The 22,721-nt window shown below is 42.3% G+C and overlaps 1 protein-coding gene across 1 annotated transcript; it reads left to right on the forward strand.

Moving 5' to 3' along the window:
- Positions 1-1,046: 1,046 nt before the first annotated feature.
- SLC6A4 (solute carrier family 6 member 4) lies at positions 1,047-22,063 on the forward strand. Its single transcript, XM_040082311.2, has 14 exons — positions 1,047-1,306; positions 8,102-8,703; positions 9,385-9,519; positions 10,120-10,339; positions 10,735-10,873; positions 11,249-11,383; positions 13,043-13,146; positions 13,832-13,959; positions 14,277-14,389; positions 15,120-15,251; positions 16,273-16,372; positions 16,728-16,828; positions 18,201-18,368; positions 19,050-22,063. The coding sequence occupies exons 2-14, from the start codon at positions 8,247-8,249 to the stop codon at positions 19,122-19,124; spliced, it is 2,007 nt and encodes a 668-aa protein (XP_039938245.1). The 5' UTR covers positions 1,047-1,306; positions 8,102-8,246; the 3' UTR covers positions 19,125-22,063.
- Positions 22,064-22,721: the final 658 nt, after the last annotated feature.

Genomic DNA, 22,721 nt, shown 5'->3' on the forward strand with positions numbered 1-22,721 from the left:
AACTGGCGGGGGCTTTTCCAGCCTGCAGCAAGGGGAGGTGAGCACGACCAGACCCGATTAATTTGGAAAGCAGGACACAGGAGGTGGATATTGCCATTTGCACTAAAAGATCGATGAATTTCTAAAGCAAGTGAAGGAAAAAAAAAGCTCCATTTGACAAAAGGGCCTTAACACGGTGCCCAGGGGAGGTAACGGGAAACAAAACTGATTTTCAGGACGCGTCCCTGGTGCGTGGAACTGCAATGCCCGAGCTCTCCTTGAGATGGTGCAGGTGCCTCGCCCTGCCTGGCTGCAGCTCTGCCAGGGACAGGGACAGCAGGGGAAAGTGCAAATTACAGCTCTTCAGTTTTCACTTTATTTTCTTTTCAGTTGTTTGGAAGAAGTCTCTGCAAACCGGCAACTGCTTACAGCAAAGCTGCTGCTGCTCCAACTATCAGCTACTCTTACTTGCCCCTATTCTGCTTTTCCACCTTTTTTTTTTTTTTTTTTTCCCCCCTAAATCTGCCACCTAAACTACTGCCACTAAACATTGATCTGTGATTTATGTTTTTTTATAAACAAGTCGTGAAGTGCAGGAATGAAGAAATCCTGGATGAAAAACACTGGAGGAAAAAACGTGTTAGAAGTGGAGTGAGGTATTTCGAGTAGTGGTAGGAAGAAAGGAAATTACTTGTTGAGCTTATTGAGGCAGCAAAACGCTTGTCAAGAATTTCTGCTTCAAGCTTTAAAGCAAAACGAAACCTTATTTCTATATTAAAATAATGCAACGGTTATAATTTTTGAAATTATTCTTCTCAAGCCCTTTTATTGTGATAACATCCCAGTCCTTCCTATCCTGTAATTTACAGACCCACCTATAAATTTATAATTCCCTGACTCCCTCAAAACTTTGCTGTGTCCATCCTGGTCCCCATCCTGTTATTTATATTTATAACAAGATCCAGCAAAGCTGTCCCTTCCCAGGAAAGCGCCCCTTCCCTCCTGCCTCTGCCTTCATTGGATCCTGCTCGCCCGAACAGATCAGAGCAGGCAAATGTAGCCACCCACCTCTAGGAGGAAAACTGAGCTGCAGCCCCGGTGAAACATAAAGTTTATTTGACTAAAGTGACGCAAAAATTCTTAAAGAGCTCTTTGGCAGCAGATTATCTGGAAATCAGACCATGTGAGGGGGACTGGTGTACAAAAAGCTGCCCAGGATGCTGAGTTGCCCACAGGCTGAGCTCCCCAGGCTGAGGTAAATGTGGGTGAAGGGGACTCGAGCGTGGATCTCTCCAAGGGCAGCGCTTCGGACCGACCCCGAACACAGGTACTTTATAATTTTGTCTTTGCACAGCGATGCCTGAAGCGCTTTTGTGAAATTCAGACAGGCACAGAGGCAGCTGCTCCTCAGAGCTGCCCCCCTGCAGCAGCGGACGCTGGAGTTTCATTAACTTTCCCTCCTCGTTGCCTCTTTCTGCTTCAGTTATAACATCTGAAATATGAATGACGGGCTAAAATCTGTACCCTAGGTTTTGTTTGTTTTTAAATCAGCTTTGAGGTCTTTGACAATTTCTAAAACATTGTCCGTCTAGCAAAGCTTTGGGGGCAAAAAAAGATACGTTGATTTTAGGTTTAGTTTTCCTTGGGTTTTCAAAACTTTTCGTGCCTTGTTATTTCTTTTCTGCTGTTCCATGCTCTGCTCTGTCACGTTCAGGCACTTGTCCAGCAGTTATGAATGTCAGGAGTCGAATGCCTGTAGCAGAACATGTTCTGACAATCTAAACTTAAGAGTTTTGGCAGCCTGCATAACTGCACTACAGATGTAAAGTTATTTAAAGCTTGCAAGAAAGCATTAAACTATAAGGAAAAATGAAAGAAAGCAGCAGAATCTGAAGGAAAAAGAGGACAAAATATGCAATTTAGGCTATTTATTTTGAAAGGGTGAATGGAGCTTAATTAACCATATTAAATTATATTTTAAAAGGTAAATGATTCCAGCACTGTAAATTATTGAACTCAATGGGGCAGATTTATTGCAAATATTAAATCTGAAGAGCATGTCCTATGTATTTATAGTCAATCATGTTTACTGAAACCAACTGGCTTGCTGGGTTACTTTGCTAAGAAATACAGAGTTTAATTAAGGAATGAAATGCAACTGAATATATAAATAGGCAAGGAAAATATGTTTTGATATGTTAAGAAAGCCTGGGGGAAAAGGGATCAGGCATTTAAAGGATTTGGATTCTTGAAAATGTTGTGGCTTTTTTTTTAATGTGGATTGTCAGACATTTACCAGGGAAGGGCTCAAACAGTTGGGCTGCATCTTCTGGTGATTTTGATGGTGAATTAACCATAATTTTCTTGGAGAATACTTTGCAAACTTCTCATATAGCAAGTGACTGTTGTGATCATTTTCTAATTGGACAGGGTGTGATGAATTTCAGACGGTTTAATTAAGAAAAACTGCCCCAAAACTAGAATTTAGTAACAACCCAAAATTATTCCCACAAGTGGAAACGTGCAGTGTGTTTAAGTTCTTTCCTGCTTTCCTCCATGGAAATATAAATTGCTGAGTTTTCATTAGCAGCAGCCTAAAGAAATATTAATTCTGTGTCCTGATCTCCTCCTGATGCTCATGTTTGAACTCTTTTCCCAAGCTGTGTGTTTGCAGCTCTGTGTCTTACAGAACTGGTAAAAAACAATGAGCTCTGCCTGTGGGATAAATGTTTCATAAAGAACTGGAGTAGAACTTGGAGCCCGAATTCAGGGTTGTAATTTGGAGATAGCCATTAACAAATCCCCTTCAGAGAAACATCATCTGCTACCAAGCGATGATGCTCTGTTTATTTAGTGATCTTTGCTGTGTTATGCCCCTTCCCTCAAGTTTATATAAATAATTGGAGGAAGAATTAAAAAGCAATATCATGCCCTCCAAGTTTATCTGTTTCCTTGCACTACACACAGACACTCTCCAGCCAAAAAGAAAAAAAAAAAGCATTTCTCCTCCTCCCTGTTCTTTAAATGACTGACACCAGCTTGGCAGCATTCCCACTACAGTACAGTGCCTGTCTTCTCAAAAGAATTTTAAAGGTAAAAATCTCTCTTTCCTGATGACTTTCTAATTTCAGACTGAGACACGGACAAGGTTGTGACATAAAGCTCCCAGTGCAGGTTTATATTTCCCCCAAACTGCTGCTTTCAGAAGCGCTCTTCCCTTCTTCCCCAAGTTTAGCCTTATCTGGGAATCCAGGAGTTAAGCTCTCCTTGTGGCACTCTTTGGGAAGCAGCCTTTGACTCTCCCCCAGGGCCATTGTCTCACCAGCAGGACTTGCTGAGCTCACTCTGCTTCAGTAGGAGTGTGAGGGAGCCCTTGGAGCCCTGCAAATATCCATACAAAGGGTCCATTTCGTCACCTGCATGCTCCAAGTTTCCTCTTAAAATACTCCCAGCTCACAGTGCTGTGCCAAAGTGCCCAGCTTTTGTAACACTTAAAATCACTGGCATTGGGATCGAACCTGTTACAGTTCACTAATTCATTAATTTCAGTGAAGTTTGATCACTCTTTATCAAAATCCAATTCTGATTCTCTTCAATTAGAAAATAACTTGTAACAAAAAAATAAAATCCCCTGAATAAATCAATTTTCTGTTGTGGAGGGATGGTCTAGGTATCAGCTTAGATCTGCTTTACACCTAATGTTCCAATTCTGTGGCTCCCAAGTTTTTATGATTATCAGGTTTTGAAATCTGAAATACAAACTGTCACACTTGCTAATGAGCTAACAGGAAAGGACATTCTGGGTACTCATTTTTTAAAGAAATCAGTAAAAGTGAACACATTCAACATCAAAAGGCACTAATATTTTTAGTATTACAAACTTAAATATGACCTGTGTATGACACACAGCAGGTAAAATTCATTGTAATCGGGAGCAACGCAATTTAATTGGCTGAAATTTATATTTTTTTAACAAGTCCTCACAGTGTGGGGACATCTATGCCATGACACTTTGATTTAAGGGTTGCTCCTGACCTGTGCAAACTGAGAGGAAAAATCACGAAATCTCTCTGGCTCAGAGGAGAGAACAGGTCCAGGCAAAGAGCACAGCCCTGTCCTGCCCGGGGTGAGTGATTCCTATCTTGTCATAGAAACGTCTCGCTTGATATTTGAGATAAAAGTAACGTCCTTGGACTCTTTCCATTTATGCACAGCTGCCCGGGTGAGCTGCAAGGTGTCGTGTGAGTCAGGCAGCTGTAACTTTAACCATCTTCAATTCTTTGTGATAAATGTGAGATTTAGGTCAAGTTAACAGGAATCATCGCAGCGTTTGATTCTGTTTGCCAACACCCTGGGCTGAGCCTTCTTCTTGAGGTTCAAAGTGCTCCGATTCCCTGCAAGTGCCGGGGTGGAGGCGGGAGGATGGAGGAGCATTGGGAGGGAAGGTGGGACCTGAGATTTCCCGCAGCCCAGCGAGTGCCGCCTCTCCACTTCCACAGAATTAGCGCATGAAATAAGGACCACATTTGTGTGAAGCGGAATTTATACAAACCTACCAATTTTGCGACTGCGAGAGCTAAAACGGGAGGCACAGGAGGTGCGCACCGCAGCCCCACCTCAAACTCAGCGACCTCCCGGTGACTCGAGATTTGCCTCCCTTGCAGCATCTGCTCTTTGCTGCGTGTTAAAAGCCAATTCCTCCTTTAAAAAGTGCCGAGAGCAGGAAAATCCCGCTGTCGTGGTGCTGGGAAGAGTTGTTTACTCTGTGGCAGAGCAGGAAAGGCGAGGGATTCCCGCACTGCCACGAGAGGTCACGGCGAGCCCCCAGAAATAAACAGGAGATGCTCCAACACTGGAGCGGGAGGAAGCGGGCTCCAGGCCAGGGATGCTCCTCCAGGATCGCTCTGCAACAGGCCAAAGAGCCGGATCTGTGCATCCAGGAATATGCAGGGATTTTACATCCGCACTGTTGGTTCAGGTTCATCTCCGTGTGGGAGATAAAGAAATATAATTTAATTAATGTTCGGCTGACGTGAACTGCGTCGGTGGCTGCGGCCAAGCGTGTGGAAACGCACGTCTTCAATTGTCCACCCAAAATGTTTTCAGCAAGGCTGGACCGGCTGCGGAGGAGTCCAGGGTCACTCGCCTTTAGTCAGCCTTTGCTCAGGGAGGGTGACATTCCCAGGGCTGGCACATTCCATGTGCCCGGCAGAGCAGCCCCGGCTCAGGGCGCCAGGGCCTCCCAGAGGAGCAAAGTCACAGATGTGCCAAACACAGATCAAAAGGAAACCAAAGCACGGAGCTCTGTCTTCTTCCCTTTTTCATCTCCCCTTTTTCTCTGGCAGCTAATTAGGGCTGAGAAGGAGCCAAGGTGCAGTTATGTAACAGCAACCTTTGCGACAGCCCGGATTGAAAACAGGTAATAAACTGAAATTTCTGAGATCATTGCTGTCAGCACTCAAGCACCTGAATTAGGAATCTGTGCAGAGAAGAAGTGGAGGCTGAGGGGGCAAAGCCCTTCACTATTGGGGTCATTTTCACCTGGATATGTCCCCTGGTGTCCGAGCATATTTTCCAACCCTAAGAGCTTTCTCTGCAGCTCTTTGCACTCTTTGTAGTGCTCACAGTGCCTTCAGTTTTTAATTTTTTTTTCTTGATTTGTAGGAAAGCAAAGAAAAATGCACATTCTCCCACAGTTCTTTACGGTGTAATGAAATAATCTGAAACTGTTCTGTTTGCATGTGCCAACTATGCCCCTGTGAGCTCCACTGTGTAGCTGAGGACTTCATCACTCCAGAGATTTCCCAGGACAGCTGATGAGCTGTAATTATTGTTCAGAAAGAAACAGTTCAGATTTCAGCTGAAGCCCTTGAAAATTCACATGTAATTTTGCATATTTGAGGCTCAAATTACTGAAAATTCTATGGAAGTATTTCAAATACTTTTTCTTTTGTCCTGCGGTGTGCAGAAGAGCAGGAGAAGGAGTTTAGGTCTGGATGGACAATGATTCTCGTCACAGATCTTGGAAATCAACAATACACTCTTTGAACTCCCCTCAGTAAAGCAAGCACTGAAAAATGTGCAGAAATAAAGTGTTTTACAAACACAGTGAGAGTTTAAGCCTCAGGTATGGAAAAATCAGTCCCATGAGATAATGCAGTTAAATCAACATCCTTTACTGCATTCCCATTTATGGGTGAGAGGTGTAAAGTCCAGAAGGGCTCAGGTTACTTTTCCATATTCTCACCTGGTATTTACCATGCTCTGTACAAGGGGAGGATTGGCTCTGGCCTTCCCTTGGATTTCTATGTGGCCACCAGGGCTGTTTCCATCTCCATAACCTCTTTTGGGACATTTGGAAGGGTTTGGACTCCAAAGGCGTTCAGGTTTTGTAGTCCTGCAGGTAAAAGAGAACCTCCTGTTCTTTGCCCTGGTGATTCTCTCTGGAGCTCTGGAGATGTTTCAATCTTTGTGGATGTTTAATTACACCTGCTCTTGTAAGAATTCACATTAATGATGCACTGCATGCTGTATGACAAAAAGGAGATTATTTGGGTAGAGACAATGTAAGCCTGGAGAACTAAAGATTTCCCAAAGTTATAAGCAACATTTTCAAGTGACTTTTATCTGAAAACCATCCTCCTGTTTGCTCTGCAGCTCAATAACTTTGCTTCTCTTTCTGCTTGCACTGAGAAATGTTTAGAAAAGGTTTAGCAAACTGTCTTTGGAAAAGGTGGAAAGCTGGGAAAAACTTGAATTTTAATAGCTCTGATAATCAGCAAATTCTAGAAATAAGCAAATCATATCCCTTCTCTGCTTTAGTTTTTTTCCTGCAGTTAAAAGTGAATTAATGCTTATTTTTTCTGCTAGGTGACAATGACAGTTTCTACCACGATACAATGTTTTGAAAAGGAAAAATCAGGTGTAATTGTAGTAATTTAATCTTGACATGCTGTACATTGTGTGACTCTTTGCTAGCAATAAATCAGGGTTACTGCCCTTGGGAATTTACAGCAGGGGATCAGCTCCTGTTCCAAGGTTTTGTTGGGTAAAGGCAGCTGGGTGTTTTCATCACCTGAACAGATCAGCAGAAAAAAAACAAAACAAAACATGACCTGCTCATAGAATCACAACTCCTTCTCTGTTATCTTTGTTCTGCAGGAAAATTAATTGTGTTATACCTTATGTCAGGATGGTTTCTTTCCCTTTGAGTCTGTTTTTAGCTCATGAAGAGGGCAGAGAAGCCAGGGACTCCCAGTGCCTGTGGTTTTTTTTTGCTGGGAGTGGGCAGCAGCACAGGAGTAGTGCCCACCACCCTTCCCAGGACTGGAATCATGGTGTCAGCAGATCCAAACAGAATGAAAGATGCTTTTATTTGCCCAGGGAGTCAAATAAAACCGGGGACAAGTTTTGTCCTTTAGACTCACACGTTAGCTCTTAATGAGAAGAATCAAATTGAAGTTTATGACCTCTTCTTGTTATTAGTGTTGACCGAGCCTCAAAAGTAAGTTGATGCAAAACCACTGAGATTTAAATATTTTTCTAAAGTTTAATTTAAGCCTTCTACATCTGCTGCTAAACAGAGCAGACGCTGTGGAATTTCTGAAGAAATGTATGATGAAATTTATGATGAAATTTTTATATCCATGGTTATCTCATATTTATTTAATGAATTCTTTTGCCTTCATACCGGGTGAATCTAGAAACAGCCGTAACATGAGTGGGTGAGCCGCAGGATGAACTTAGGAAAATGAAAATAAAAGTCCCACTAAGCTCTGCCCTCAGTTTGCAAAGTGGGAGTCCAGCAGTGTTCAGAGGAGAAGGTGATACCAGAAGACAGCAGGACTGTGACTGGGTGTGAGGTGTCCAGAAATGCACAAAGTCCAGCAGATCCTCCTGAGAGGGTGAGATCCAGGTACACCAGGTTCTGCTGTCAAAGAGGACGATTTTTTCCAGCCTATTTCTGGACAAAATCCCAGATTATCTGCTCCATGATTCACCTCGCATGCTGTGATGGTTAATTACCTCTGTATTTTAATCACAGAATTTGCTGTCTGTAACTTGAAAATTACCAGCACCAGTAAAGCTTGTAATGGACTTTCAACTCTTTTTCATGTCTTAGATGGTGCTTGTGCCTTCAATCTGATGGATTTAAGTATGGAAGAGGAATTCTAAAAGTGCTGGGAATAAAGGTGTGGGAAGACAAACCCCGAAGGGACCCTGTGGTGCTGCCTGTCTGCCAGTGACCAGAACAAATCACAGAAAAAATGGAAAAAAAGGCCACAAGCAATGAGACACAGCCCCTGACTTCCAAGAAGGACGTCTCAGACTGCAGCAAAGGAGAAGACTGTAAAGAGAACGGACTTCTGGTCAGGAACCCTAAATCTGCCCTGCGGCTGGTGGAGGATGGCAACAAAGTCCACCCCAGCCAGGGCGATAAAGGGGAGGCAGCTCAGATCTCAAATAGTTATTCAGGGGTTCAGAGCTCAGTGCCCTGCAATGGAGAGGTGGAGGATGGCCAGGGCACGGCCCCAGCAGCCACCACCACAACCACCACCACCACGTCCACCACCTGCGGGGCCGAAGCTCAGCAGCAGCTGATGGAGCTGGAGGACAGGGAGACCTGGAGTAAAAAAATTGACTTTCTCCTCTCCGTCATTGGATACGCAGTGGATCTGGGAAATGTGTGGAGATTTCCTTATATCTGCTATCAAAATGGAGGAGGTCAGTGCCCGCTCCTGTTCGTTGTTCCTTAATGCTCAATTTCTTGGTTTATAAATGGATGGTTTAGTGGCTTTTAAAATACCATGCATAGCAAATGACCAAGGAGAAATTATTCACTAATAACCTAAATATTGGTGTAGGATAATGACAGAAAAGCTGTTCAGCACAGCACAAGAAGCTGAGAACAAGGTAGGTGCAGACCCACACCCCAACACCTCAATCCCTTTCCCAAGAACATTTTAAAATCTGATAAATCAACATGCCTAAGCCAACTCATGAGGAAGGCTGCGTCTTCGACTCACTGACATAAGAGACAAAATATAAATCTAAAATCTAATCAAGGAGATCTTAGAAAGGACTTTGGTCTCTCTGATGTAACAAAGGCACGTTATTGGAGAAATTCTTAATTTTATCTGTAGCTCATCTCACAGCTGTGAGATGGAGAATTTGGTGAATCCTGTGTTGCAGAAATGTGAGGAGTTTGGCTTGAGTGCTGCCTCTTGCTCACACTGCTGAGTAGTTACACTCACGAGAAATCCCACAGTAATCCAGTGGTGTGTTGGCTAGGGAGGGGATATGCATTTTCCCTGTGGGATAAAAGGAACTCCTCTTTATGGAGTGCTGGTACTGTTGGAAGAGAAGTCTGTGAAGAGTTGCAATCATCTGCTTTCTCTCTTGCAGGAGCATTCCTCATTCCTTACACAATCATGGCCATCTTTGGAGGGATTCCTCTCTTCTATATGGAGTTAGCACTAGGACAGTACCACAGGAATGGCTGTATTTCCATTTGGAGGAAAATATGTCCTATATTCAAAGGTAACCGAGGGAAATGGAACTTTCTGAATAACTGGGAAGTTTTCCTATAAAGGTGACATTTCGCAGGCAGGGGGAAAGAAAATCTCATAAAGCCAAGTAAGACTTGTTCTACACAAGATTTTGGCTTTTCAAAGAAAGCTTTCCTAAAACTCCAGGTACATCTGCACGTGTGTGAGTATACACATACAGTATGCAACTCAAATTGCTTAGATAGAAGCTGACCAAGCCTAAAATTATAAAGAATAAAATGAACTGTTCTATATCCTCATTTACTCTTGTTCCCAGTGCTGTAGCTCTGATCATGTCTCTTTTTTTACTGAGACTACAAGATGCATATTTCTAAACTGCAGAAATTTAGGGACACATAGAAAATATCTCTTTGTAAGCATGTTTTGTCTCCATTAAGGATGCTTTGCTGGAATCAGAGTATTTCTGAAGTCACAAGAATTGCCAGTGTTCTAAACACTTGGGAGGGTGTGTGTTCCTCCTGCAGAGCTGCCTTAGGCAGTTACTAATGGTAGTCAAGGTGATAACCGATTCCTTTCCTCCTTTTTTTTGCCTAAAACACTGACTGAACACATTTATTTCCTGCCTCTCCAGGAATTGGCTTTGCCATCTGTATCATAGATCTTTACGTAGCTTCCTACTACAACACCATCATGGCTTGGGCTTTTTACTACCTCATCTCCTCCTTCACGGCGGAGCTGCCCTGGACCAGCTGCACGAACCCCTGGAACACAGGAAACTGCACCAACTACTTCAGCAAGGACAATGTCAGCTGGTCCCTGCACTCCACCTCTCCTGCAGAAGAATTTTATACGTAAGTGCATGTAAGTGAGGATGGTGGTGGTAGCCAGACTGCTGGGACACCAGCAAGATTTTCCTCGGAGGGCAGCAGGGCTGATTGTTGATCAAACCTTCTTCAAACCACTGGATTCTTGCAGGGGGGTGTAAGCTGAGGGTGCATGGAGGGTGCTCTGTGGTTTAGGAGCTTCCCAGTCCATGTCTGCTGTCACTTACCATCACTGGTGTACCGTTAATAAAACTTTTAATTAAAATGAAATGAACCCCAAATGTCATGACTTTGAAGGTTGCTTATCAAGATCTCAAGATTCCTTGGAATGCTCAGACCACAGTATGGGACTGTCAAATGCAGGTTTAACGGAAGCATTTGTTTAAAAAGTATCTCTACTGTGTTTTTCTTTTCTCTTGCAGGCGCCAGGTTCTGCAGGTGCACAGGTCCAACGGGCTGGATGACCTGGGGGGCATTAGCTGGCAACTGACCCTCTGCTTGTTGTTAATCTTCACCATTGTGTACTTCAGCATCTGGAAAGGGGTCAAAACCTCTGGCAAGGTGAATGCAAAAGCAAGACACATCAGCTTGTCTTGAGGCAGTTCTACCTGAGCCAATTAACTGTCAGGGGACCAGCTCAGGTTATTTCCATGACAGGGATTTTGGGCTGATGTATTTGGGGAGCACTCGCTGTACAGTGACTGCTACTCTTATCCAAGCAATAAAGAACAAAATTAAATGATGGCACTGTTCTCTGGGCAGGAACAATCCTGCCAGGGAAAGGGGACAGATGAGCAAACTGCCTGTTTACAGACCTGCAGAGAAGCTCACGTGAAGATGCTGTAAATGCTGAGAGATATAATATTATTAACTAATTCCTACTATCCCTGTTAACTTTCTACCCATGGCAAATGCTCTCACCATGTTCCCTCACAGGTGGTTTGGGTGACTGCCACGTTCCCTTACATCATCCTCTTCATCCTGCTCGTGAGAGGTGCAACTTTGCCTGGGGCTTGGAGAGGTGTCCTCTACTACTTGAAACCTGACTGGCAGAAACTCCTGGCCACTGAGGTAAAAAACTTTATAAAAGGGTAGAGATTTGCTTTCAGCCTACCCGTGTGTGTATCACCACAGATACATGGAGCATGACTGAACAGATTCTTAGCATGGACTTGAAAGCCTGAATCCATGCTCTTTCCAAAATTATAAAGAATTTTAAAGAGTCCACCCTCAATTTAGCCTGAACTAAAGGCAGAGCTCCCATACAGTGGTTGAACAGAATGAGTGATCTGATTAGAAGAAAACAAGTAACCAAACACTTTTTCACCAGGACTGACACTGAGTAAGGAGCTGTGAGTGCTCCTACACTGCAGCAAAATCCTTCCCCTGTGAGAGTCACACTGAGCAAACTGAATTTATTAAACCTAACAAGAGGTAGAGCTGCATTTTTTTTGGCTTAAGGGGATGAGTACAGTCCTACACTGTCCACAGCTGCCCCTATTTAAATAGTGCAGGTTACTGGAGCAGAAACTTCTATCTCCATCCTCTAACAAGCTCTGGCAGATGAGCCCACAGACACCAACTAAATCCTGACCCAGTAACTCATGCAAGTGCCTGTAGAGGAGGAATAAATCAGTCAGACCTGCATACACCACCAAAATTTGAAAGGAAAACAGGAATGAGGACAAACAGCTAACCAACAAACCCCAGGCCCTCCAGTATCTGATCCAGCCTTGAACTCAGTGGATGACAACCAATCCATCAGGCTCAAGGCTGCGCTCACTTCACTGCCTGTGAAAGTGTCTGGTGAGGAGGGTGATGGAAAAAACCCCAAAGCAATAAACACTACAAACACAAAGATTAAAAAAATTCCAATGTTTGCAAGTCTGCTGCTGCCCAGCTGATATGGAGAGCTTTGAATGAAGAGGAAATGAAAAGACACCAGTCTCTGATAAAGCAGCATCTCCAATAAGGAACCACATCTTCTGAAAAAGCAATAAAGGCCATTGATATTGTATTGGCTGTATCTGGAGTGAGGACAGCAGATTGCAATCTGTGTGCTGGGCGATGACAGAGCTCTGTCTGGGTGATACAGGATGGCCTCACACAAGGGGAGAGAATATTAGAAATGAGTTGTAATGAACTCCATGTTTCAATCAAAAGAGAATAAATGAATGAGGACTTTCACCTTCAGAAAGAGAGCTGATATTGTACTTTAGAACATTACTCATTAGGGCTGTGGCCACTTTTCAAGTACAACACGCTTTTCATAACAAGATCATCACACTTGCATCTGTCACAGCTACAACAAAGCTGAATTGAGCCCCAGGAAACAGAACTGCATCCACACAGTCAAATGGATTTCCATAAATCTAGGAAATGTCTACATAGCCTAGAGGACGCATTGCCAAACACAGGACTATTCCACAGCACTCAGAGTTTGGAGGAAGATTTGGAAGACTTCAAAATCATGGGCAGAAAGTTCTCTATACACTTCAAAACTTGTGTGACATTGATTATAGGCAATTCACTGGATTAATCTAAGCCACAACAGTTCTATGACAAATATTCACATTTCAACATCTCTCTGAACAGTGTTTGTTAGACCTGGACTAGGACATAGGCAGACCAGTGAAACAGCCTTCTGTAGACCTAAGTGATATTCTGAATATGCCAAACTCATTCAATCTGTTTCATGTCATGTTTTTCTTGGCCTTCGGTGTTTTTCAGGTTTGGGTGGATGCAGCAGCTCAGATTTTTTTCTCCCTGGGACCAGGTTTTGGGGTCCTGTTGGCTTACGCCAGCTACAACAAATTCCACAACAACTGCTACCAGTGAGTTCTACCTTATTCTATAAGTAAAATTGAGTTAAAAAAAATATAATTGTGGGTATTTATGAAAAAGAAACAGGGTGCTGGTGAAAGGCACTAAATTGTCAGACCTGTGTACATAGAAATCAGAATTAAGTGTAACAGAGAATCTGCAATCTAAAGCATTTCTCCTCTGTTGCCTACCTTAAAGTAAGATAATTTTTACTAATTACAGGAAGAGATCTAAAATGTAGAAACCTGCCACAACAAAACAGACGAAACCCTTTCCAAACCAACACATTGTAGTTATTTAATCTCTGTAGTCAATTAGGAAATAACCTCATAGTCTTGAATAGAAAGGCAATTTTGGTTTTTCCTTGTTACCTGAAAAAAAAAAAAAATCTAACTTCTAAAATAAAGTACTGAATTCTTTAATATTCATGTAGTAATTCCTATTCTTTTAAAACATCAGGATACAGCCAGCATTCAACCCAGTGGCAGACTGATGTTACAACGTCTGCATGGATTTGAGAGAAAAAGTACTTATGAGTTATTGGGGTTTTTTCCTCTTCCTTTCAAATCTGCTGCTTGTTTTTCCCTTGTATTCCCCCAGCTTTTCTAGGAGTCTGTCTAGATTGCAGACCAAGAGGTTGTAAACCCTCTCTAGCAGGTGCAGATTCCCTGATGAGAGTTAGGTCTTCTGTTGCAGAGATGCTCTGGTCACCAGCACCGTGAACTGCTTGACCAGCTTTGTGTCAGGGTTTGTCATCTTCACCGTGCTGGGATACATGGCTGAGATGAGGAACGAAGACGTGTCAGAAGTTGCCAAAGACACTGGTAGGTGAACCTTTCATACACACCTCAAACTGCTTCTGGGATAGGATATATTTGTATACATAGATTGAGAGCAGCCTGAGCGATGAGAAATATTTTATATATTATTCAGGATGCTGAGTTTATTGGGCACGGTTACACAGTACAGCTAAAAATCTAGCCCATAAATATAAAAGCCAGATTGCAGTTTCACAGCTGTGGTGGTAACTGCACATGGCACAGCAGCCTGTGGGGAGCAGTTTTCCCCTGGGGGACACCGTGCACAGCCTGTCCTCCCCTCAGCAGTGCTGGCTAACAGTGATGCCAACTCTCTGCTCCAGGACCCAGCCTGCTCTTCATCACCTACGCAGAGGCCATTGCAAACATGCCAGCTTCCACCTTCTTCGCCATCATCTTCTTCCTGATGCTGCTCACGCTGGGGTTAGACAGCACGGTGAGTAGCCAGCAGGGGAGACCCTCAGGACACAGCCTGAACCCCTCCGGCACCAAAGAAACAGAATTACAAACACTGCACTGGCACTGAGGGGTTTGCAGCATCAGGTGCCTTCTCTAAGACAGACACTCCAATTCTTATCTGAATAGCTTTAAATATAATCAAGTGATTTGTCACTGTCGTGCTGTGACAATTAATAAGACCCTGAAATACAAGCAAAGCACTTGATTTATACACTCCTGCCTGAATGCAGCCTTCTGGGCTCTTTTCTTGCTTGTAAACTTACAAAGCAATTATGAAAATCTGGAGATTTTTCCCACAAGTTAGATTTAAAAGGCGGGAACTGTAGATACGCTAGAAAATAGTCACGTGAGTCTGGTTTTACATGGGGAGAATCAGCAGCTCCTTCCAGCAGGGCTGAGCTCAGCTGATTTCACAGTCTTGGTCCTACTGAACCACCTCTCATTTCTCCACATCCTGGTGCCTGTAGCACAGGACTGCCTTTGGATGACAGTGCATTTCCACAGATATTGCAACACTAAACCCCTACCCTAAAGAGATAAAAAAAAAAAAACGAGGAGGAAAGGCTTGTCTAAAAACCCCACACCAACTCTACAGCAGAACAAAGCACCAATGGTTCGATGCTGTAACGCTCCTTTAAGCACTCAAACATACTTTTGAGCAGGTAACGCTGCCCTCTATTTTCCAGTGATTTTTCCATGCTTTTCAGTTTGCAGGACTAGAGGGAGTGATCACTGGAGTCCTGGATGAATTCCCGCACGTCTGGGGCAAACGCAGAGAATTGTTTGTCCTTGGTCTGACCATCGTTTGCTTTTTGGGGTCGCTGGCAACCCTGACATTCGTGAGTATTTCACCCACCCTCAGCCTCCCTCACTGGTACTTTCCTGTCAATGACACCTTGGAGAGGGTAGTAATTTTTTAAAGAGAGTTTCAAGAAATCAGATTGAACCTCCAGCCTGTTTCCTTTATGCATTAGAAATCTATTACTTGGAATAAATGTGAACAATATTTCACTAGGAAATATGCTGCAAAATGATCCTACTGCAACTCATGATGTGCTACACATCATAAATGATGCTGCTCATCAGTCATCAGACAACCAGCCACATTTTTTATGTGGTTTACTTCTTGTTCCCAAAAGCTCCATGTTTAAAAAGAACATGAATGGTTATTATAATCGTCACAATGTGTAAAATGTATTTTGAATTTTTTTAAAAAATAAATTCTAGTAATGGATTTCCTGGATCTTCCTCATTGTTTCAAGGCAGAAATCATCATTAGTCACGTTAAATAGTTCCCATGGGGCTTGTGGATTTCATTCTCACAACAAGCAATTTTTGAATAATGAGTATAATGATCATAAGGGAAAAAGAAAGGAATACTTGGCTTTCCTGTCATGTTTCACTCCACTTGCTCATTTATGTGTAACTTCCTTCTTATGTGAAGTGTTTGCTGTTAAAGGATGCTGAGTTCCTCTGCAAGAATTCTCCTCCTTCATGGTTCTAGATCCCAAATGGAAAGCAAGCAAAGGAACACTTTATTTATTTGCTGTTCATTAGCTATGATCCCTGGTGGAGAAAGAAGAGGCCATGCAAAAAAGCCATCCTATAAAATCCCCTTTGTTCACTAAAATCCAGCAGACTTTTGCTTCTCTGCATGGCAGCCCCCAAGGGGAGGGGAGTCCACAGAGAGTGAGCAGCTCACCAGGGTCTCCCTGGAAGAAACAGCCACAAAGTGACAGAACGGGGTGAATTTCCCACTTGTGAACGTCCTGCTCCAGCCAAAGGCAGCACCAAGCAGGGGCAGGGCAGGGTGGCCATCACTGGATGCTGGGGACGCTGACAGTTTCATCTCCTTTCCAGGGAGGAGCGTACGTGGTGAAGCTGTTTGAAGAATACGCCACGGGTCCAGCTGTCCTGACCGTCGTGTTCCTGGAGGCAGTGGCTGTGTCCTGGTTCTATGGTACCTCCAAACACCCCTGACCCAAACTCCTGAGCTCCTCCAGCTCAGCATTGCCTCAGTCTCTGCAGACATCACCCATGTCTCCAGAAAAAATGACTTTTACAAACTCACCGATAATTAAAAGCAGTGAGAATTAGTATTAATTGCTCTCTGACAGAAGTACACAGGCATCTGAAAGTAACGGGAGGTATAATTCAGAATAATTAAGGATTTAGTAAAATTAAGAGTTATAGGAACAAAATGGTCTTCTGGGAGAGAGTCTGAATTTATTTGCTGGGCATAAAAATGTGTGAACTATCTACTCAAGAAAAATTTAGATCTGCTGTCATCGCTGTCCTCTCACTTGTCTCCACAGGCATCACCCAGTTTTGCAATGATGTGAAAGAAATGCTGGGCTCTGCCCCAGGCTGGTACTGGAGAGTTTGCTGGGTTGCAATTAGTCCCCTCTTCCTTCTGGTGAGTTTTCTTTAGAGCTTTTTCTTTCCAGCACAAGAAAACAACCACTGAACAATGCAGTTCCTTAGACTCCTAAAAGCTTAATTCTAGAATTCTCTTGTGAAGTCCTTTGGTAATAATACTTGTTAAATCAAAAAGGCTCAATTAGTGAAAAACCCAAAACAATGTTGCAAGGTCTTGTTACTAAATCAGAGTTTTAAGGATTTTTGTAGATGAATTAGCTGAATAAGTCTGGGTTCTGAATAACTCCCCTCCTGCTCTCTGCTAAACAAATTTACTTTGTTTTGTTGCTTTATGTTTACCTCAGCAAAATGAAGCAATAAAAGCTGATGAAAAAAATACCGTCAGAGGAGGAAAACCAAGACAAGTAAATACACTGTCTCAGCAACTGCTGATGGACAACTTGAGAATATTCCACTTAAAATTTACAGCAGTTAATTGCAAGCATTATAAATCTGTTATTCAGAATTGGAAATACTGTCCCAATGTTTGGCTTGGCAGTGTTATTAATAGCATTTGAACATAAAGTGTTCATTTCCTGATTCAAAATTAGTTCACGCTCTCTTTTATTCTGGCTGACCATAGTGGGAGCAGAACAGGTCAAGATGGAGTTTATGAAGCACAGAATTTAGATTTAAGACCTACAGAGTGAATTCAAAACTCTTGTAATGATCAAGCTATAATTAACAGACTTTCATTTTATTACCCCTAGAAAGAGAAGTCTATAAATAAAAATGTCACACCACAGTAATCTTTATACTTCTGTCCTCTTTGTAATCCTAAACCAGCAAAATAATCAGAGGGGCACAGAGCTCTGGGGATGTGGTTACCAGGCAGAGCTATTTGTATTCCCTGTGAAACTCACCTAAAATAAGGAAAGCTCAGGATGTAGGACGTCATTTCTGTACAGAAGTTTTGCTGGTAAATCCACAGCTTCTGATGATACTCTGGAAGAAACAATCAGAGATCCTTCCCAGGACAGTTAAAAATACTATTCCTGTAATATTCAACTAAAAGTATTTGTTGTTTCCTAAGGAATTTTTCAGTCATGAATGATATGCTCAGGAAAATGATCCAACAGCAGTAACTGAGCTGACATTTTTTCCTTTTCCTGCTCTGACAGAGAGCAGTATGGTGTGGAGAGCAGCTGCTTTGGGAAGGTTTCTTTTGGTCTTTGTTTTGTGATTTGTTGTTGATTTGTTTTAAATCTACACACATGTAATTTAGGATTTTTTTTCAGTTTCAACATATTTTTAATCCTGAGTCCTACTGATTTTCTATTTATTTCAGTGCTACACTGGAACACAGAATTCCCCCAAAGTGTGTGCCATCAAAATCCACATATTCACACTTTCCCTTTGTTCTCTTTCAGTTCGTCACTTGCAGCTTTCTGTCCAACCCTCCTGAGCTGAGGCTTTTTGATTATGATTACCCCTACTGGACCACAGTTGTGGGTTACTGCATAGGAACCTCCTCCATCATCTTCATTCCCATCTACATGGTCTATCGCTTGGTCATCACCCCAGGGACACTTAAGGAGGTAACCCTGATGCTCTCTGTTGCTTCTGTTGGACTGTTAGGAAGAAGGTGATTCCTAAAAATATCATGACTGGCTGTTCTGTTCCTGAATTGCCTTCTTCCCATTCTCACAGATCTCCCCAGTTCTTACTGAGGCTGCTGACAAATTCTTATAAAACACATCAAGTATTTTTTTTAAAGCTCTGATGAATTGGAGAGTCTTCCTAAAATTCACCCCAGGCACTCAAAATCCCCCAGCCAAGCAAATGAGGCAGTGAAGGGCTGGTTTCCTGGCGTGGATCTGTAAGAAAATCTTGTTTTTCTCTCACACATTTAGTGAGATTTCTCTGCCATAAATCTATAATGACAATACTGAGATTTCTTCTAAGTTCAAATATCAGTTCATAATGAATATGTTTAGTTGGGTCAGGGTATCCAGCTAAACTGCAAAGTCCTAAAGCATTAATATGACATCTGCCAAGCTTTGATTCCATTTATGTTACAAATAATTTTTAAAATCCTGCTGTGTACTTCTATAGCACTTTCCATCTTCATAGTGCTAACGGAGGCCAGAAACACTTTTAAATAGTTCAAAAGGCGTAACTCAGTAGTTTTATTATTATTAATCTCTTTCTAAATGGCTGACGTGTTATGTAGTGCTTCTAAAATTAATCAATTTCTAATACTGATTTCTTTCCAACAGCGTATTCTGAAAAGCATTACTCCAGAAACAGCCACAGAAATTCCCTTTGGAGACATCCGCATGAACGCAGTATAAGCTGACCTGGTTCTGGGGGAGGGAAGAGGAGCACAAAACGTCACTTTTCCCCTCCCTCTTCCCCCAAAGAACCTCCCTTCCAGCTGAGACAACAAACGGAGTTTTCCACGGAGGCTGCACCACCGGCACCAGTGGGAGAGGCGATGCCTCCAGCACAATTCTCCAAGCAATCCAACGACATCTACTGTGCACTTCCAAGCAGGCTGAACTGAGCACTGGCTCTGGAACACGAGGGAACATCCCTGCTCCGGGAGTGGCACCGAGTGCCTGCAGCAGCTCCTCCAGGACGAGCAAGGCAAGGCAGGACTAGCTGTAGACCCCCAGTGTGTGGCAGTGCTCCCGTATCTCCTCCCTCCGTGTGATCGTTCGTACCGGGCAATGTCGTATTCGCTTCTAAGGTTCTCTACTTGCTTCAACTACATGGGAAAACGCACAAATATTTCTGATAGCCATACATTACTCGAGTAACGCAGGGGTTTATAAACTAGGAAGACAAAAATAGGAAGTTCCCTGGGTTTGTGGTGGAGTAGACAGAGGGAGAGGAAAAATGCTGAGCAGCACAGCTCTGCGCACATCAGCACACAAAGCTGGTAGCACTGGCCTCCTTTTCATTTCCTCTGGTTTGTAGGTGGTAATAATTCCTAATGTTTCTTGCATTAAAAAAACCCCAAAAACCTTACAGAAGCATTTTTTTTGTGATGTTTGAGGCTTCACTTTCCTTTAGACCCAATCAAGCTGCAAAAACTCATCAAGAGTTACTTGACAAGCACTTAAGTTGCCAGCACCTACTGTACTGTTTCCAAAACCAATCATTGTCCTGGCAGACCGATAGAAACTACAGAGCAACAGTGAATCTTTTTGAGTTCTGATGCCAAAACGTGCAATCTTAAAGATCTCTTTCTCTGCTTCACTTCCTTTTTTTTTTACAGTTAATTTCACACCTACAATTTGCCGGAGCCTGTGGGTTTTTCCTCCTCTTTCCTAGTACAGAAGTAAAATTTAGACTAATCCTTTTGGATGGCTGACAAAAGTACATTCACAACTATCCAAACCTACTTTGAAAGTTCAGTAGCTCATATTCTAATGGGATTGCATTGGGTTTTCAAGCTGAAGAAGAAAAGGAGAGGATTTTTCTTTTTTCTTAGCGAGAAGCTGAGTAGAGTTCAGCAGGACTGATTCTCATCAGAATGATTTTTATTAAATTTCAAGGCACTGACACAGACATTAACCCCCAGGTCCATCCTAAGCTCTTTACATGACATGCACACACGTGCTCCCCAAATGCACCTGCCCTGGCCCTTGGAGGACACGAGTCCTGCTGCAGTGGAAGTGCAGACAAACCCAAGCAGGCACCATTCATGCACAAACTCACATGGTGTTTTTACTCTGGCACATAGATTATGATGAAAGTAAAATAAAATAGAGGATAAAAGGATAAAAGTCACTTTTGTATCCCTTTGCTAAGGCTGCAGAGGTTCCCTGTGCAGCCAGAGCAGGGGGCATTAAGGAACCTGTTGGAGTTCACCTGGGTATGAAGCACTTGCCAGGTGAGAGGAAAGCAGGGATGTTCTGTTTGCCTTCTGAAAACATTTCCATCACCTCTGCCCAAGTTTTTCCCCTTTGTGTACCTGGAGAAACGCCTCTTCCACTTGGGATAATGACTTTTGAGTTCATCCAAGTCTCAATCCCAACTTCCAATGAGGAAATCATTTAAGAGGGACAAGGACTGTTCTTTCAGAACTGGACTCCTGAACTATTTTTGAAAAGGGAATATGTTCTTTAACTGCCACTAGTAAAACATAATAGATGTCTTACTGGACAGTTATTCATGAGAAAGTTTTGTAGCTTATGCCTCAAGTGTATTTGAAACCTACTTCCAAAAATTAAATTTTCTGAGTTCATTAACTGAAAAAATACACATGAAATGTCAATGTAAGATCAATCAGGTAAGTATCCAACAGCAGAGCGTGGGAAATAAAGGAGAAAACCCTACCCCACTTCTTCCCTCTTCAGACAGGTGGTTTAGCTAACAACAACAAGAAGTTATTTTTAAGACACTGACATAGGACAGACATTGGCTCTCTGGGAGGTTTCAGAGAGATTTCCCAAGAAGTATCACATTTGCTAGTGAATTAAATCAGCCAGGAAACCCTGATAGTAACACAAGCCCTGCAGCAGCTGAAGCATGAGAACAATGTGCTCTGAGTCCCAAGAAACTGGGAGAGGATGAAAACTCTTAGAATTATTTGAAGATACAAAAACCAATGTAGATTAAAAAGGCTTTTCTCTTCCTGAATAATACAAAGATAAAATACATCCATGTTTTCACTCTATAAATGCTGAACTTGAAAGGCAGTTTAGTCCTCATTACTTTTTTGTTACATGGTGTTCTGGTTTGAATATCTTATTATAGTAAGTTCATTTTTTAGTATTTCTATTTAGCTGAGTGGTTGAAATATTGAGAAATGGATTTATTTATACAATTCTTTTTTTCCTTTTACATACCCATCTGAAAACATGTAAAGTAATGAATATTTATCAGGTAGCTCAGCAACCAGCAAAACACTGGTTTTGTATAAAAAATACTCATATTGATACCAAACGAGCTGCACAGCAGTTACAAAGTGTTTTGAGGCAAAAAAAATTCCTTCTCTTCAGCTCACCTTCCACTCACCTACCACGAGTACATCCTACCCTCTGTTCTGAACAGTGAAAAGGAACTAATGAATAGGTAAATTAGGACTATCTTTGCCTTTAAAAGAGAAATAAACTGGAGTTTTAGCTGTACAGAACTAAGTATTCCCTCCAACTTGTACATGATGCACCTGTATTAATTTATGCAGCTGTTTAGTTACAAGTGTTGCAAGCTGATTGTAAGTCATCAGTATGTGCCTTGTACTGTCAACTGTTACTGTAATAAATTTAATATTCATAAACCATCTGCAGACGTCTCGTGTGCCTCTCTTCTGGGAAGAGCAAAGATAAAAATCTCAATTCTAAGGAACAGAAGAATATCTAGTCCAGTTTACAATGCCAAGAAGGCCTCTGACAAAAAGCAGAGGATTTCCTTCAGTGCTTGAACCCTGGCGCACTGCTAAACACTTTCATTCCATTCCAACAGAAGAACCAAAGCTCATTACAGTTGTTTACACAGAACAGCAAAACCAAACTGCTCCACACTATGTGCTTAACTACTTGATTAGCTGACATATAAAAGTCATTCAAAGCCTTTATAAAGTGGCAGCATTTGCACTTCATTTTACTCATGCTTTCTCATTGCTCAGTCTGCTGAACAAATTATTAGGGAAACACCAAGCTCAAAACCTTTTTTTATTAACACATAAGCTCACCTTACTCTAACATAAAAGTGATAAACCTAGAACGAAACAAAGTGAAAGAAACAATTTAAAAAGTGTTGAAAATGTATTCTAAAAGCTATGACCACTGTCAGACATCCTACTTACCAAGTTGGAAGATCATTTCATTCTTGAATATGAACCTTTGAACAGAAGACTGACAAATCTAAAATATCACTTAACAAGTAGATACAACTGTAATACATGAAAACAGACTCATCTACCTTATTCCATGCAAAAA

The sequence above is a fragment of the Hirundo rustica genome, chromosome 19, assembly GCF_015227805.2.
Source record: "Hirundo rustica isolate bHirRus1 chromosome 19, bHirRus1.pri.v3, whole genome shotgun sequence".
NCBI lineage: Eukaryota > Metazoa > Chordata > Aves > Passeriformes > Hirundinidae > Hirundo > Hirundo rustica.

Excerpts from the sequence above, each read along its gene's own strand:
- SLC6A4 (XM_040082311.2), top strand. The coding sequence starts at position 8,247 with ATGGAAAAAAAGGCCACAAGCAATGAGACACAGCCCCTGACTTCCAAG. Across the intron at positions 9,520-10,119 it reads AATATGTCCTATATTCAAAG|GAATTGGCTTTGCCATCTGT; the intron begins GTAACCGAGGGA and ends CTGCCTCTCCAG. Across the intron at positions 11,384-13,042 it reads AGAAACTCCTGGCCACTGAG|GTTTGGGTGGATGCAGCAGC; the intron begins GTAAAAAACTTT and ends GGTGTTTTTCAG.